Source organism: Leucoraja erinacea, chromosome 4, assembly GCF_028641065.1.
Source record: "Leucoraja erinacea ecotype New England chromosome 4, Leri_hhj_1, whole genome shotgun sequence".
Lineage (NCBI taxonomy): Eukaryota > Metazoa > Chordata > Chondrichthyes > Rajiformes > Rajidae > Leucoraja > Leucoraja erinaceus.
In genome coordinates this window covers 18,545,507-18,563,650 of record NC_073380.1, presented here as the reverse complement: position 1 = coordinate 18,563,650, position 18,144 = coordinate 18,545,507, and the positions used below count along the sequence as shown (strand labels likewise).

The following is an 18,144-nucleotide window of genomic DNA, read 5'->3' as shown; positions in this document are numbered from 1 at the left end:
GTTCCCCATGCGTTTCATCTTTGCCACCTTGCCTCCCTTCGTTTGACCCTCCCCACCCACACTCAGTGCAACCCCAGGGCTCCATGACAACTACAGGGGGGGGTGGGAGAGAGGAGGGGGGTTAGTGGCACCGGAGGCATAGGCCTCCTCCCGGGATTTGGGACAGATTTGGGATAGAATACGCCCCACTTCCTTACAGGTATGGCACCTTGGGCGCTCCGATGTCCAGTTGACAGTGAAATCTGCTGGACACAGAAGCGCCGTCAACTACCGCCTCCCGGTCCAGCAACATCGTCAGCTGGCGCAGGAGGGAAAGAACGTGCCACAGCTCCTTCCTGCAGAACCCCTGGGATATCGGGGTGATATCCGTGAGTACATTCCCCAGGGTGTGTCGGTGGCGAAGGAGGGCCTCATTTGTGATGCAGGGCGGGAAGTTGGACAGGTCCACCCACTGCGCTGTGGTCACCAAAGGCTCAACCTGCAGGAATGTTTCCCCCACTGTGACCCCTTTACTCACGCCGCGTTCACCCCCTCAACGGAGGGGAGGAAGGACATGGCCTTCCCAAACATCCTGTCCACGTACAGGACACCTGCGAGCTTGGACGCCACGGCCACGGCAGCCGCGCAGTCCTCCAGGTTCATCTGGGGCAAGTAGCACCTTATCCCATGCTCGAAAGGCAGGTTCCTCATGGGGAACCGGGCCCCAAGAGCAGAATCTGAAGCAGCTGAAGCAGCCGCCTCTGCATAGCTCCTGGAAGGCCCCGATCCCCCAGAACACTGACCCTGCATGGTATCAAGCACTACAATTCAACAAAACTGTTAAACAAATTACCATACAGACATGGACAGTCCAAATGGCACGTGGCCAAGTCCACACACAAAAACAAAACAGACCAGCTCGAGGGAGGGAAGCGAGTAGTGTTGCCTCGAACGAGGATAATGGAGGCTCCAAAAAACTGCGGCGTCACCACTTCTTCGCCCCGCTATCTTGGCTCTCCTGCATTCCCTGGTGAGCTGCAGCCTTTCTCAGACAATCCCAGCCAGCCTTTTCAAGCAATGAAAGGGATTTTCCTGCAGTAGTTGTTGGAAGCCTCCTATCTCCGCGGGTGTTTTCGAGCTCCATTAGCTCCCGGTTCCATGGCTGCAGAAGAAGGTCGAGACGGTGCAGAAAACAGACCGGCCCGATCAGCAACGACGAAGAGGAGGGGGGGGAGGGGGGGGGGTTGTTCCGGACACAGGTGTGAAAGTTCTTCTCCCCATTTTGGTGCGCCACAGTTTCCTGGCAGGTTGCCAGCCACGGTAATAGTGGGAGCTGCGCGGTTTGTTGATAATACTGCTCGCAGCCCCAAAAACATGCCAAAACATTTAAAACAAAATTTCTGCAGCGTCGCAGCGATACACAAAGATGTTTAAATGTACCGCTGTACCTCCTCCAAATTCCAAAAGATGGTTAAAGTCACAAATCTGTGGGTTTGGACGAGGGCTCCGAATCACCACACTTCCTCGCATAAACAGATTTGTTTGATAATCAAAAACATTTATTCAAATATTAAAATAATAGAAGCAGTAAAAAACAAAACAGAATCCACCACCATAATACATGTCAAACAATAAACCATTATACAACTCTTACACTCCATGGGGTTGCGGAGGGAACAGTCTCTGTGGAAAGAAGAAAGGGGTGGAGATGGGAAGAAGTGGTGGGATCCCGTTGGAGGTGACGAAAATATCGGAGGATGATGTGTTGTATGCGACAGCTGATAGGGTGAAAGGTGAGGACAAGGGGGACTGTGTTCCTGTTACGACTGGGGGAGGAAGGGGAGGAAGAGCGGAACTACGGGATACAGAGAAGACACGTGTGTGGGCCTCATCTATGATAGACGGCGGGGGGGGGGGGGGGGGGGAAAACCCATCTCCTAAAGAATCCCCGAAAGAATCTTGGATGTCGTGGTATAGAACACCTCATCTTGGGAGCAGATGTGGCGGAAAGGGAAGAATTGGGAGTCAGGGATAGAGTCTTTGCAACGGGTAGGATGGGAAAAAGTGCAGTCCAGATAACTGCGGGAGTCAATAGGTTTGTAATGGTACTGTTACAGTAGGGTTAACATACTTACTTGCCAGGTTTCTGTGAATGAAAAACCTCATGCATCCATCATCCTCTTGGTTTAAGAGAAAAGTTCACAGGGGTCAACACATCTAATTTGGAATTATTTGCCACAATCTAACCGCCCCTGCATGATTACTGTTACATACCCAAGAACAAACCATTAGTACATTTTCAGTGAAGTTAGGTCAATTCTTTCTCCCACTATCCTGCTTTTTGGGAATGAAAACATAAGAGAACTAGCCAATTTAAGATATTATTTCCAAAATTCCACTCTATAGATTGCCCATATTCACTGATTATTTATTTCACTACCTTATTCCACCAAGTGTCGTGTCACATTTCATAAAACACCACAGTGAAGAAGGGCAGCAAAAAAGCTTTTCATTCTTTTCAGTTTTCATCCCAGCAAAGACCGTATTAGCTGGCATTAAGTCGACGGGTCTCCTCCAACATAAAACCAAGTACAAAGTCTAACTTCATGTCTAATCGCCACAACTGTGCCACAACTTATTACTGCTGCAATCCATATCTTAGAAATGTTTGTCTCTAGTCTTTCTTTCAACATAACAACAGTGCAATATTTAATTGAAGATTTTTTTTAAAACAAAAATACACTTACTTTTATAGGGCAGTCAAAGCTTTCATGAAATCCTTCTCTGGTGTACAATCCAACCACTTGGACCTGTTTGGAGCACAAAACCAAAATATATAACAGGAAGTCAGCACATGAAGAATAAACTGCAGTATAAGCAGCCAATATCACAAGTAAAAGTAGAAGATGCACAGCTGTCATGTCAATGTCTTAATATCTTTACAGAGTAATCATGTCCATATAACCATATAACCATATAACAATACAGCACGGAAACAGGCCATCTCGGCCCTACAAGTCCGTACCGAACAATTTTTTTTTCCCCTTAGTCCCACCTGCCTGCACTCATACCATAACCCTCCATTCCCTTCTCATCCATATGCCTATCCAATTTATTTTTAAATGATACCAATGAACCTGCCTCCACCACTTCCATGGAAGCTCATTCCACACCGCTACCACTCTCTGAGTAAAGAAGTTCCCCCTCATATTACCCCTAAACTTCTGTCCCTTAATTCTGAAGTCATGTCCTCTTGTTTGAATCTTCCCTATTCTCAAAGGGAAAAGCTTGTCCACATCAAACTCTGTCTATCCCTCTCATCATTTTAAAGACCTCTATCAGGTCCCCCCTTAACCTTCTGCGCTCCAGAGAATAAAGACCTAACTTATTCAACCTATCTCTATAACTTAGTTGTTGAAACCCAGGCAATTCTAGTAATATGTCAATAAATAATATTTTGTTAGAACTGTCATGATGTTGAATCTACTCAAGATATTAACCAATTTTCTCTCTCTGGAGCTGCAGTGATTCCCAACATTCTCTGCACTTAGCCTGAGTAATCAGAGCTCTTTTAGGAATGAATCTCAAAGGAAGATCCGTTATTCCATCTCTTGAAGCTATGAAGATAAAATGTTAAATTCTAAGGCACAGAGTACTGGAGTAACTCAGCAGGTCAGGCAGCATCTCTGGAGAACATGGATAGATGACGTTTTGTGTAAGGACCCATCTTCAGACTGAGCCTGGCAAGTATTAGGTGGATATAGGTGAGGGGGAGGGGGGGGGGGGGGGGGGGGGGGGGGGGGGGGTGACTGGCAGATGGTTTGGACAAAGGCTAGAAAATGAAAAGACAAAAGGCTGTGAGAGAAGGTGCGAAGAGGGGTGACGTTTGCAGCCAGAGGAAGGCATCTAGGTGACTTGGTGGAACGAAGGGCCCGTTTCTAAGATAATAGAGTTCTTATTATCTCTAAACTGAACTAATAAGGTTAGAAGATACTCAAAGGCACACATGAAGATTTTTTTTGGTTGGATTCTCCTCTCAATCAATACAACTGTTTCAATTGTTTTTGACCTTTGCCATGTGCACAATGGACTGCTACATTGGCATGGTATACTGTGATTACTGTGATAGGCTGAGATATCCAAATAATAACAAATACAATTCACTCCAGCGTTTTCAATTTTACTTTGATCTTGTTGCCCCTGGATCACACTGAACTGCCTGTTGGCTGGTGACCACAACTGTTGCATAATTTGCCTGCATCAAATTACAAGGATTTACAGTGCCCTCCATAACATTTGGGACAAAAACCTATAATTTATTTATTTGACTGCACTCTACAATTTGAGATTTGTAATAGAAAAAAAATCACATGTGGTTAAAGTGCACATTGATTTTAATAAAGGCCATTTTTATACATTTTGGCTTCACCATGTAGAAATTACAGCAGTGTGTATACATAGTCCCCTCATTTCAGGGCACCATATGTTTGCGACACAGCAATGTCATGTAAATGAAAGTAGTCACATTTAGTATTTTGTTGCATATCCTTTGCATGCTATAACTGCTTGAAGTCTGCGATTCATGGACATCACCAGTTGCTGGGTGCCTTCTCTGGGAAATGCTGCGGTCTTCGGCAGCCGACTTCCCCGCGGACCGTATCCTCGACATCTGGGCCCTGAAACTACAAAATGTTTCAAGCCCAAAAGAACGCAGATAAGTGATTCAACTTTCCTTACCTGCCCTCCTAACGGCCTGGGAGGACGCAGTGTCTCTGCCAGTCCGTCACGCGTTGCGTTCAGGCGCAATGACACGCACGCAGACGGACGGCCCTTCTTCACGTAGTCACTTACGTGACTCCGAAGTAAAATTGACCATTTTTAAGCTTTGAAAAACTCCTTTGTTGCTTTAGCAGTATGTTTGGGATTATTGTCTTGCTGTAGAATGAACCGCCAGCCAATGAGTTTTGATGCATTTGTTTGAACTTGAGCAGATAGGATGTATCTATACACTTCAGAATTCATTATGCTGCTACCATCAGCAGTTGTATCATCAATGAAGATAAGTGAGCCAGTACCTTCAGCAGCCATACATGCCCAGGCCATAACACCCCCACCACCGTGTTTTACAGATGAGGTGGTATGCTTTGGATCTTGGACAGTTCCGTCTCTCCTCCATACTTTGCTCTTGCCATCACTCCGATATAAGTTAATCTTCATCTCATCTGTCCACAAGACCTTTTTATAGAACTGTGGTTGATCTTTTAATTACTTTTTGGCAAACTGTAACCTGGCCATCCTATTTTTGCGGCTAACCAGTGGTTTGCACCTTGCAGTGTAGCCTCTGTATTTCTGTTCATGAAGTCTTCAGCGGACAATGGTCATTGACAAATCCACACCTGACTCCTGAAGAGTGTTTCTGAGAATTCTTCTGTCATCTGCTGTGGAGGTCTTCCTTGGCCTGCCAGTCCTTTTGTGATTAGTAAGCTCACCGGTGCTCTCTTTCTTCTTAATGATGTTCCAAACAGTTGATTTTGGTAAGCTAAAGATTTGGCTGATGTCTAACAGTTTTATTCTTGTTTCTCAGTCTCATAATGGCTTCTTCGACTTTCCGGAAGTGGCGGCGCTGTTACCAGCTGCGGCTCGCCTGCAGTCCGTCTGTCTTTACTTTTTTCTGTTGTTTTTTTTGTCTTGTTTTCGTTAAGTTTTAGTTTGTTGGGTTGTGTTAGAGAGGGTGAAACATGTTCTCTGTCTCTTCCTTCGGGGGAATGCGACTTTTTTGTGTCGTATCCCCCTTCTCTGCCTCCGTCTGCGCTGAGGCCTAATAATAATAATAATAATAATAATCTTTATTTATATAGCACTTTTCAACAAAACCAGTATTTGAACCAAAGTGCTTTACAGAGATTGATTAAATTAATTGAACAGATCAAATGTCAATAAATCCATAAAAACAAAAAAAGAGAAAAAAGAAAAAAGACACAGAACAGTACACTATAGAAATCAACAAGAAACATCCCCCCACAGCAGAATTCACTGTGAGGGAAGGCACTAAAAATATCCAGTTCTCCCCCTCATAGTCCACCCGAGGTCGGGGTCTATATGTGGCCTCCTCAGCCAACTCGATGTTTTCAGGCCCTCTGCCGCGAAGCTGGATCATCGGCGTCGGGTGAACGATTCTTCAGCGGCCTGGACTGAAGTGGCCGCTTCCTCCCTGAAGACTGCAATGTCCAAAGTTCTCATGGTGGAGCTGGCGGCCTCCAACCTGCGACCGACCCGAGGCTCCAGAGGCAGAGCCAGCCAGGACTCACCAACGAGAGGCTGGCCGTCTTCGGGGCTGAGGCAGTGGTGGCCCGACTTGCTGGTGCGGCGTTCTGGCTTTCGGCGGCGGCCTGGAGCTGGGGCGGTGGCCCGGAGCGGAGACTGCGGGACCTGGAACGGCGGCTGCGGGACCCGGAGCTGGGGCAGCGGCCCGGAGCGGAGACTGCGGGACCCGGAGCTGGGGCAGCGGCCCGGAACGGAGACTGCGGGACCCGGAGCTGGGGCGGCGGCCTAGAGCTGGGGCGGAGGCCCGGAGCGGAGACTGCGGGACCCGGAGCTGGGGCGGCTGCCCGGAGCTGATGCTGTGGTGGGCCGTCTCGGGGGGCAGACGGCGTTCCGGCTTTCGGCGGCGGCGACATCACCACGGAGGTCTGCTGGAATGGAGAGCGGCATCTTTGGCCTGGATCGATCGCCTCAGTGCAGAGGGGGAACAAGGAGGGAAGAGACTGAGACTAAGACTTTGCCTCCATCACAGTGAGGATGTGCTTGGTGAACTCACTGTGGTGGATGTTTAATTTGTGTTTATTGTATGTTTTGTTATTATTGATTCTGTGTATGACTGCAGGCAACATAATTTCGTTCAGACCGAAAGGTCTGAATGATAATAAAATAAAGGATGGATCTATCTATCTATCTATCTATCTATCTATCTATCTATCTATCTATCTATCTATCTATCTATCTATCTAACTAACTAACTAACTATGGTCCTCACGTAGATAAACAGCAATAAAGGTTTCCAAGGGTGATAGAAAGATTGGAGGAAAGACTAGGTGCTGAGAGCTCTCTTATACCTGCATTATGAAGGCATTTAAACACACCTGAGCAATTGCAAATGCCTGTGAAGCCATGTGTCCCAAACATTATGGTGCCCTGAAATGGGGGGACTATGTATAAACACAGCTGTAATTTCTACATGGTGAAACCAAAATGTATAAAAATACCCTTTAATAAAATCTGACAATGTGCACTTTAACCACATGTGATTTTTTTCTATTACAAATCTCAAATTGTGGAGACCAGAGGCAAATAAATAAATGATGGGCCTTTGTCCCAAACATTATGAACGGCATTATAATCAATCTTTTTGGCACCATTTCCTCAGGCAGAATTAAAGGAAGATGCTCTTTTTGTGGAGTGACTGGCAGTGATGAATATTGTTACAGAGAGAAAGCTCGAGTCAAAGTGAAATTATACGCGGATAAAAACTAACACAGCCAGGGGTAAAGACCAAGCAAACCCACAAATAATTAAATCTATTATCTGCCCAACTTGATCAAAAACATAACATCTTCAGCTAAACTGTTAAATGATGAAAAAGTATGATGTGCACTGCATGACTTTATGACTAAAATTAATTCAAGGATAAGCTTTTTTTTATCAATACTGTTGAAAACTGCCTCCTATCAACTGAAGCATCAGTGCTCATCCACATGAACTAAGAATTGATAGATACAGTATAAGGAACAACCTCTTTTAGCAACAGTCCAATTTGGACATTCCCCCGGTTGTGTGTGTAATTACCAAATTATGGTTAATCTAATGATCTTTGTGACACAAGATAAAATAAATTAGGGCATTAGAAATAGAATACATGGACCCACAAAGACTGGATAAAATAAGGTACGCTCAGCAAATTTGGAGACTGGAATAAAAAAGGGAAATAGTAGGGTGAATATAAATAGTCTGGGGAAAATGAACACAAGCTGGAGTGAAGTTCATTTTCAATCCAAGGATGTAGTATTTCTCCAGGGATTGCATCTAGATTCATTGCTGCTCCTTGAATATTATATATGGGTTTCTGGGCTTCATAGAAATATAGAGTAGAAAAGTGAAAAGTCAGTGAAAAACCTTCATAAAATACTGGTTCAACTACAACATGAACACTACATTCAATTCAGATCATGGCATTTTAGAAAGGATATGAAGGCCCTGGAGAGAGTGAAGATTTACCATTACAGCTCTTGGTATGCTGACTTTAGATTACAAGGAAAGATTAACTTATTTGCAGAGTGGAGAAGTTCAGATGAGATATAACAGAGATTTTCAATATAATGAGAGGCCCCTTCAGAATATACTGTAGGGTAAATATATAAAGAGAAATGTTTCCACTGGTGGAAGAGTCGAGAACAAGAGAATAGATTTAAGGTGATTTACAAAAGAACCAAAGATAACAGGCGCAACCATGCTACAGCTATTTGGGCCACTATTCCACAGTTCCAGTGACCCAATTGTAATCTTGACCTCCAATACTGTCTGCGTGGAGTCTGCACGTGTCCCCCATGACCATGTAAGTTTCCTCTGGATGCTCCAGTTTTCTCAGACCTCCTAATGCTGTGTGCAGCTTAGTATATTCATAAGTCAATGTAAGTTTACACAGAGTAAAATTACCCTGAGTGGAGGGGGGGGTTATATACAGGCCTCCGAACCATAGGCAGGATGTAGGATATAAATTATAGATTATTTTCTAAGGTGTAGACTATTTTTGAAATGGGCAGTGGATTCAGAAATGGATTCAATGAGACTTGGGAGCAGGCACGTGCCGTGAGTAATTAATCAGGGTAGGCAATCAGTCGGCTTTTTAAAAAAATAACTTAAAACGCGTATGCGCAGATCGTTCTCTCCGTAAAAATAAAAAATAAAAATAAAGAAAGTCACAATTCAATTTGCCCAAGGCTTCCAAGTCTCCTTCATTCTGAATTACTGAATGGGTGGGGGTGGAGGGTGATGGCAGGTGGAGAGATGGTGGGAAAAACAGGAGCACATCGGGACAAGTTGAATCAGTTGTCATCTAATTGAATTACAATACTAGTTCAAGTGACCAATTGGGGGGAGATTTCCTTTCACAGCGTGTGGAAAGCCTGGCCAGGGGTTAAAGTTGCGGCGCGGGCAGGAGTGTTGAGCAGGAGGGGGTCAGGGATAATGCCAGTAACTCAGACCGCATTAGGTCAGACCACATTTGGAGTAATGTAAGCAGTTTTGGGCCCCATGTCAGAGGAGGCATGTGATTGCTTTGGAGAGAGGGTTTAAGAGAATGACCCTAGGACTATGATACGATACGATCCCAGGAGGGAATTCATTTATCCCAGGAGGGAAATTGATCTGCCAACAGAATACACAAAAATACAGATTACACTACACACAAAATACATGAAATTAAAGTGACGAGTGGAAAGGCTTGGTGATGTGCAAAGACTGGGGGCGGGGGGGGCAAGTGGTCAGTCTCAGTCTACCCCACGACAGAAGGGGGAGGAGTTGTACAGTTTGATAACCACAGGGAAGAAGGATCTCCCGTGCGTTCTGTCCTGCATCTTGGTGGAACCAGTCTGTTGCTGAAGGTACTCCTCAGGTTGACCAATGTGTCATGGAGAGGGTGCTCATTGAAACTTATCAAATAATGAAAGGCCTGGATAGAGTGGATTTGGAGAGTGGGGTAGTCTAGGACCAGAGGGCATAACATCAGAATAAAAGGACGTGACTTTAGAGGAGGAATCTCTTTAAACGGAGCTGGTATAAACAGTTTTAAGCGGTTTAAAGCGGAGATTGACAGGTTCTTGATTAGTCAGGGTGTCAAAGGTTACTGGAAATGGCAGGAAAATGTGGTTGAGAGGGAAAGACAGATCAGCCATGATTTATTTGATAAGTTTCAATGAGCACCCCCCCCCCTCATCCTTCTAAACTCCAGCGAGTACAGGCATCAAATACAGCCTTTAAACGTTCATCAGACGTTAAAACCAATCATCAAGTACAGATACTTTGGAGTGTACCTGGACAGTAAACTGGACTGGTACAGGAATGCTAAGGCCCTGTACAAGATGGGACTGGCCAGCTGAGCTTTTTGAGAAGGCTGCAGATGTTCTACCAATCGATGGTAGCCAGTGCCATCTTCTTCGCTGCCGTGAGCTGGGGCAGCAGGGCGAAGGATGCGGATGCCAATAGGATCAACAATGACTCGATCCCCTACTCCCAATTCCTCTGTCTATGCCGCATCTACGCCCAAAATGAGGTGTTCCATACCAGAACATTCGAGATGTCCTCATTCTTTAGGGAACGGGGATTCCCCTCTCCATCATAGATGAGGCCCTCACTCGTGTCTCCTCGGTACCCTGCAGCTCCGCCCTTGCTCCCCCTCTCCCTTGTCGCAACAGAGACAGAGTCCCCCTAGTCCTTACCTTCCACTCCATCAGCCGTCACATACAACACATAATCCTCTGAAATTTCCACCATCTCCAACGGGATCCCACCACTAGTCACATTTTCCCAACTCCACCACTTTCCGCCTTCTGCAGAGACAATTCCCTCCTCAGCTCCCTAGTTAAATCATCCCTTCCTATCCAAACCACCCCCTCCCCAGGTACCTTCCCCTGCAACCGCAGAAGATGCAACACCTGTTCCTATACCTCCCCCCTCGACTGTCCAGGGATCCGACAGTCCTTTCAGGTTATGCAGAGGTTCACTTGCACCTCCTCCAACATCATTTACTGTATCTGTTGTTCAAGATGTGGACTCTTATACATCGGTGAGACCAAACGCAGACTGGGCGATCGTTTTGTGGAACACCTTCGCTCAGCTCGCCTGAACTGACGTGATCTCCCGCTTGCCAAACACTTTAATTCTCCTGGGTTACACAAAAAAGCTGGAGAAACTCAGCGGGTGCAGCAGCATCTATGGAGCGAAGGAAATAGGCAACGTTTCGGGCCGAAACCCTTCTTCAGACTGATCTGGGGCGGGGGTGGGTGGGGACAAGAAAGGGAAAAGGAGGAGTAGCCAGAAGGCTGGGGGATGGGAGGAGACAGCAGGGGGGCTGAGGAAGGGGAGGAGACAGCAAGGACTAACAAAATTGGGAGAATTCGATGTTCATGCCCCCGGGGTGCAGACTCCCCAAACGGAATATGAGGTGCTGTTCCTCCAATTTCCGGTGCTGCTCGCTGTGGCCATGGAGGAGACCCAGGACAGAGAGGTCGGAGGCGGAGTGGGAGGGGGAGTTGAAGTGCTGAGCCACCGGGAGGTCAGCTTGGTTATTGCGGACCGAGCGGAGGTGTTCGGCGAAACGATCGCCCAACCTCCGCTTGGTCTCACCGATATAGATCTGCTGACATCTAGAGCAGCGGACGCAATAGATGAGGTTGGAAGAGATGCAGGTAAACCTCTGTCGCACCTGGAACGATTGCTTGGGTCCTTGAACGGAGTCGAGGGGGGAGGTAAAGGGACAAGTGTTGCATCTCTTGCGGTTGCAAGGGAAAGTGCCCGGGGAGGGGGTGGACCGAGAGGGAAGGGAAGAATTGACAAGGGAGTTATGGAGGGAGCGGTCTTTGCGGAAGGCAGATATGGGGGGAGATGGGAAGATGTGGCGAGTTGTGGGGTCACGTTGGAGGTGGCGAAACTGACGGAGGATTACTTTTTGTATGTGACGGCTGGTGGGGTGAAAGGTGAGGACTAGGGGGACTCGGCCCTTGTTGCGAGTGCGGGGATGGGGAGAGAGAGCAGTGTTGCGGGGTATGGAAGAGACCCTGGTGCAAGCCTCATTTATGGTGGAGGAGGGGAACCCCCGTTCCCTGAATAGTGAGGACATTTCAGATGTCCTGGTGTGGAACGCCTCATCCGTGGAGCAGATGCGGCGTAGACGGAGGAATTGGGAGTAGGGGATGGAGTCCTTACAGGAAGCAGGGTGGGAAGAAGTGTAGTGCAGAAGAAGGAGGCTACTCCTCCTTTTCCCTTTCTTGTCCCCACCCACCCCTGCCCCGATCAGTCAACGGGGGTTCCCCTCCTCCACCATAAATGAGGCTTGCACCAGGGTCTCTTCCATACCCCGCAACACTGCTCTCTCTCCCCATCCCCGCACTCGCAACAAGGGCCGAGTCCCCCTAGTCCTCACCTTTCACCCCACCAGCCGTCACATACAAAAAGTAATCCTCCGTCAGTTTCGCCACCTCCAACGTGACCCCACAACTCGCCACATCTTCCCATCTCCCCCCATATCTGCCTTCCGCAAAGACCGCTCCCTCCATAACTCCCTTGTCAATTCTTCCCTTCCCTCTCGGTCCACCCCCTCCCCGGGCACTTTCCCTTGCAACCGCAAGAGATGCAACACTTGTCCCTTTACCTCCCCCCTCGACTCCGTTCAAGGACCCAAGCAATCGTTCCAGGTGCGACAGAGGTTTACCTGCATCTCTTCCAACCTCATCTATTGCGTCCGCTGCTCTAGATGTCAGCAGATCTATATCGGTGAGACCAAGCGGATGTTGGGCGATCGTTTCGCCGAACACCTCCGCTCGGTCCGCAATAACCAAGCTGACCTCCCGGTGGCTCAGCACTTCAACTCCCCCTCCCACTCCGCCTCCGACCTCTCTGTCCTGGGTCTCCTCCATGGCCACAGCGAGCAGCACCGGAAATTGGAGGAACAGCACCTCATATTCCGTTTGGGGAGTCTGCACCCCGGGGGCATGAACATCGAATTCTCCCAATTTTGTTAGTCCTTGCTGTCTCCTCCCCTTCCTTAGCCCCCCTGCTGTCTCCTCCCATCCCCCAGCCTTCTGGCTACTCCTCCTTTTCCCTTTCTTGTCCCCACCCACCCCCGCCCCCGATCAGTCTGAAGAAGGGTTTCGGCCCGAAACGTTGCCTATCTCCTTCGCTCCATAGATGCTGCTGCACCCGCTGAGTTTCTCCAGCTTTTTTGTGTAACCTTCGATTCTCCAGCATCTGCAGTTCCCTCTTAAACACTTTAATTCTCCTTCCCATTCTCACACAGACCTTTCTGTCCTCGGTCTCCTCCATTGTCAGAGTGAGGTTAAACGCAAATTGGAGGAACAGCAGCTTATATTTCGCTTGGACAGCTGACAGACCAGTGGTATGAATATTGATTTCTCTCACTTCAAGTAGCTATGGTATTCCATCGAAGGTAGACAAAAGTGCTGGAGAAAAACAGTGGGTGCAGCAGCATCTATGGAACGAAGCAAATAGGCAACGTTTCGGGCCGTAACCTTTCTTCAGACCCTCTGGCATTCCATCTCTCTCTCTCTCTCCCCAACCCAAGTCACACTAGCTTCTCATTTTCACCCTACAAACAGCTTCAATGGCCTGTTTCCTTAATCATCATTACTTTTTTTGCATATCTTTAATTCATTGTTCCTTATCTCTCCACATCACCTTCTATATCTGGAGTCAATTATAAAAGATGAAATAGCCGCACATTTGGATAGTAGTAACAGGATCGGTCCGAGTCAGCATGGATTTAAGAAGGGGAAATGATGCTTGACTAATCTTCTGGAATTATTTGAGGATGTAACTAGGAAAATGGACAAGGGGGAGTCAGTGGATGTAGTGTACCTGGACTTTCAGAAAGCATTTGATAAGATCCCACATAGGAGATTAGTGGGCAAAATTAGGGCACATGGTATTGGGGGTAGAGTGATAACATGGATAGAAAATTGGTTGGCAGACAGGAAACAAATTTGAAAATTTGCAGAAAGTTGGTTTCTCTGCTTCAAGCTTCAGCGAGACAGACAGACTTGATAGTTGTAGGTCAAAAATAAATCTGTTGATCAAGGGACTGCTGAAAAAAATAGTGAGTTCCTTCAAAGGTTCGATGAATATGGTTTCTCTGAAACAAATCTACAATGCTGATGAAACTGCCATGTGGTATCAATGTGTAGGATGGAACTGCAGATACTGGTTTAAACCAAAGATAGACACAAAAAGCTGGAGTAATTCAACCGCTCAGACAGCATCTCTGGAGAAAAAGTAATAGGTAACATTATGGGTCGAGGCCCTTCAGTCTAAAGTACCATCTTGACCCAAAATGGTACTTTTTTTCACAGATGGTGTCTGACCCGCTGAGTTTCTCCAGTTTTGTGTGTCCATCGTGTGGTATCATTGTCTTCCAAAATTAACATTAGCATGTGCAAAGAAAACAGCACCTAACTTTAATCAAGATTTGTCTTAGTATCAATGCAGCATATATCATTGTCAGTGGTTGTTGGCAAATACAATGAGTCAAGAACTTTCAAGAAACCATCCACATGTAGAACATAAAAAACTTATTGGTTTGGTGGAGGGAGGAATGTTTTTACATTGCTTCCATCATGTTTTAATGCCAGCAATAAAGGTACACTTAAGGTAAACAGGAAACCCAGAAGATACAAACGTAATTCTTATTCTTGATAACTACAGAGTCCATCTTTCAGAGTTGAGTTAGTGTCTGGAAATATTTTCCCAGTTTTCCTGTTCTGTCAGTCAAACATTTCTTATACCCCACTAGGCAATAGGTGCAGGAGTAGGCCATTCGGCCCTTCGAGCCAGCACCTCCATTCAATGTGATCATAGCTGATCATCCACAATCAGTATCCCGTTCCTGCCTTCTCCCCATATTCCTTGACTCCGCTATCTTTAATAGCTCTATCTTGAAAGCATCCAGAGAACCCGCCTCCACCGCTGTCCAAGCAGAGAATTCCACACTCCCAACTCTGTGTGAAAAAGTATTTCTTCATCTCCGTTCTAAATGGCTTACCCCTTATTCTTAAACTGTGGCCCCTGGTTCTAGACTCTCCGAACATCAGGAACATGTTTCCTGCCCCTAGCATGTCCAAACCCTTAATAATTTTATGTGTTTCAATAAGATCCCCTCTCATCGTTCTAAATTCCAGAGTATACAAGCTCCATTCTATCAACATATGACAGTCCCGCCATCCCGGGAATTAACCTGGTGAACCTACGCTGCACTCCCTCAATAGCAAAAATGTCCTTCCTCAAATATGGAGACCAAAATTGCACACAATACTCCAGGTGTGGTCTCGCTAGGGCCCTGTACAACTGCAGAAGGATCATGGAATTCTCCTAAGCATGAAAATGCTTCACAAGAAGGATTGCACATACACTGGTGAACAATGAGGTTAGAATTGAAAACCAACAACATCAAATATGTAATATATAATTTAACCTGTTTGTAGAATTCAGTAATGAATCAATCTTTGAGGAGACCCTGGAGAAAATTCTTACTATCTATTATGTTTGAGAGTAATTCTTCTGATGTGGGTGTGGCGGTGCCTAATGGCAGCGGCTCGACTACAGTCGTCTGTCTTTATTTTAATTTTTGCTTGTTAAATGTATGTCTTGAGCCTAGTTTTAATTATTTTTTTAGCTGTGTACCTGTGGGGGGGATGGAGGGGGGGGATGTGGGGGAAACCGTTAGTCTCTTCCCCGTTCGGGGACCCGAATTTTTCCGTCGGGTCTCCGGTGTCATTGGGCTTAACATCGTGGAGCCGGCGGCGGCCCCAGGCCGGGACCAACCTGAGGGCTGCAGTCGCAGAGCCTGCGGACCTGACATCGCGGAGCTGGCCATCTTCGGAGCGGGGAGAGCTGTGGTGGCGCTCAGCTGCGACCCAACTCTGGAGCTTCGGAGGCTCCGGCCGCAGGCCTGGTGGACAGGAACATCGGGAGCTCCAGGTCCCTGTTGGGAGACGGCTTTTCGGAGCTCCCGCAACAGCAACTTCTCCCGCTGGAATTGCGGGGTTTAAAGGACACGGAAACGGGGCCTAACATCGCCCGGCGTGGCTTAATGGCCACAAGACTTACCATCGTCCGCCGGGGGCTTTAACATCGGAGCCCCAGTTCACCTAGACGCTGCAGTTGGCCTCCTGGCCCGCGGGTTGGACTGCTTGAACACGGGTTGGACTGCTGAACCGCGGGTGAAGAACAAAGGGAAGAGATAAGACTTTGCCTTCCATCACAGTGAGGAGGTGTTGGAGACTCACTGTGAAGGATGTTTATGTAAACTGTGTTAAGTGGGTAACTTGGGTTTTTTGTAATGTAAAAAACTGTAGAAAATGCAATTTTGTTCAAACCAAGTTGTTTGAATGACAATAAAAGGCATTCTATTCTATTCTATTCATGAAGAAGATTTTGAAGATTTCAAAGGAAGCAAAGAGATGCCAATTCATAAAATCCTGGACAGCCTCATGTTTTCTGAACCCTGAAACTAACTCACTGAATTTGTAAAACAAGAACTGGAAGAATAAGGCTGAAATTGTCAAATTCACCAATGTTAATGTTAAACAATGATCGTGTCACCCAAAATGTTGCTAATCCAAGCAGGTCACTGCATTAGATAAAGATTCTGACGATGATGATAACCAATCTGATCAGCCAAAATACCCTAGATAAATGTTGGACTTTAATGTTGGACCTCTGGAATCAATCATCGAGTTCTACAAGAAGAATTCCAGTTATTCTGCCTAGGACTACATTTTATTTTAAAGACCGACTGCTTTGTTTTAGGTAATCAGATATTCAAAAATTGGAGCAAAGTGATTCCACAGCATATATAATACCTTCAGGTTCTGTAACCTCACCCAACACTATAAACAGTTAGTGTTGGATATTTCCTCCCTGATGCAGAAGTGTTCAAAATGTTATATGGCATCGCATTATAACAATATCTAAAAATATATGAATAAACAATAATTTTTCATTTGCCACTATCCAAAATGTACAGTGTAGCGGGCACCATACGTGGTGAATAAAGGTGAGACGTCAGGCCAGTTCAAAATCATTTATTCAGTGGTGATACGTTAGGTGGTGCGCTAACTAAAATACAATGTTGCTGTAGCTGAGCGAGGTTGTTATCTCGGACTCAGCTACCTGTCGACTCCTCAAGGTCTCGCGGTGAGAGACCTTTAGTACCATGACACTCCCTCTAGCCCATGACGTCATGTGCCCGCCCTCGTATCTCCTGACAAGGGTTCGAGCATGAGTGGCCCATGTTTATGCTGATGCCACATGCCATTTTAAGTTATTGTATACAGCATATTTGACTGTACTGTATTAATGAAGGGGGACCTCATTGAAACTTACAGAATAGCGAAAAGATTGGATGGAGTGGATGTGGAGAGAATGTTTCGACTAGTAAAAGAGTCTAGGGCCAGATATCATATCCTCAGAATTAAAGGACCGGCCTTTAGGAAGGAGATGAGGTGGAATATCTTTAGACAGAGGGTGGTGAATCTGTGGAATTCTTTGCCGCAGAAGGCTGTTGAGGCAGAATAAGTTAGGAGGGAGTGATAGAACAGCCATAATTGAATAGCAGAGTAGACTTGATGGGCCGAATGGCCTAATTCCGCTCCTATCACCTATGACCTTATGAACATAATGCTTTACAGCAATAAATAAAACACTATCTTAGAATACTGTATTTTACCTCCTCTGCCAATACCTTTTTTTTTTACCAACACAACTCTAGCAATTGTGCCATCTGCTGTTTACTAGATATTGAAGCTTTTATTGTATATTACCCATATAGCACCATTCACTAATTGGATGGATTTTCACACGACCAAATGCTTATAAATCTATCCGAATCCTTCGGATGGACTTTGCACTCTTTAAAGAAGTGCTGATACCAATCAGTAAATGGTTAAACATTGTCCTCAATATAGATGTAAAGCCAGCTGATTTGGATATTAATTTTTCATTTCTATTTGGAATATTTAGCTCTTGCTTTCGTCTGCGCTTCAAGTAAAATACATATTTCCAATGGAGTTTCAACTGTATCTGACCAGAATGTTATCATTTACCTTGCATATTTTCTTAGTATACATTAAATGGTCTGTGGATTCTGCAGACAGAAAACTAGAGTAATCGACAGGTGATGGCACTGAATTAACACTGAGAGACCGTAAGTTCAAATCCTGCTGTGGTAACTTGTGGAAATGAATTAAATAAATCTGATAATGTCCCGGGCATTGTAAAACAAAAATGAATAGAACTATCAACAAATCACTGCAGGGGAGGAAACCTACTTTGCCCCCATATGATTTTGCTAAGGATTGATTCCAACCTTACACCATATTTTAT

The 18,144-nt window shown here is 46.0% G+C and overlaps 1 protein-coding gene across 3 annotated transcripts in view; it reads right to left on the bottom strand.

Annotated features, from left to right (window-relative positions):
• The window catches only part of vps41 (VPS41 subunit of HOPS complex), a 179,654-nt gene that overhangs the window by 101,097 nt on the left and 60,413 nt on the right, over nucleotides 1-18,144 (bottom strand). For all 3 annotated transcript variants that reach the window (XM_055633832.1, XM_055633833.1, XM_055633834.1), the window contains one exon: nucleotides 2,727-2,789. In XM_055633832.1, coding sequence (XP_055489807.1) covers nucleotides 2,727-2,789 — 63 coding nt within the window. The remainder of the gene's footprint in view (nucleotides 1-2,726; nucleotides 2,790-18,144) is intronic.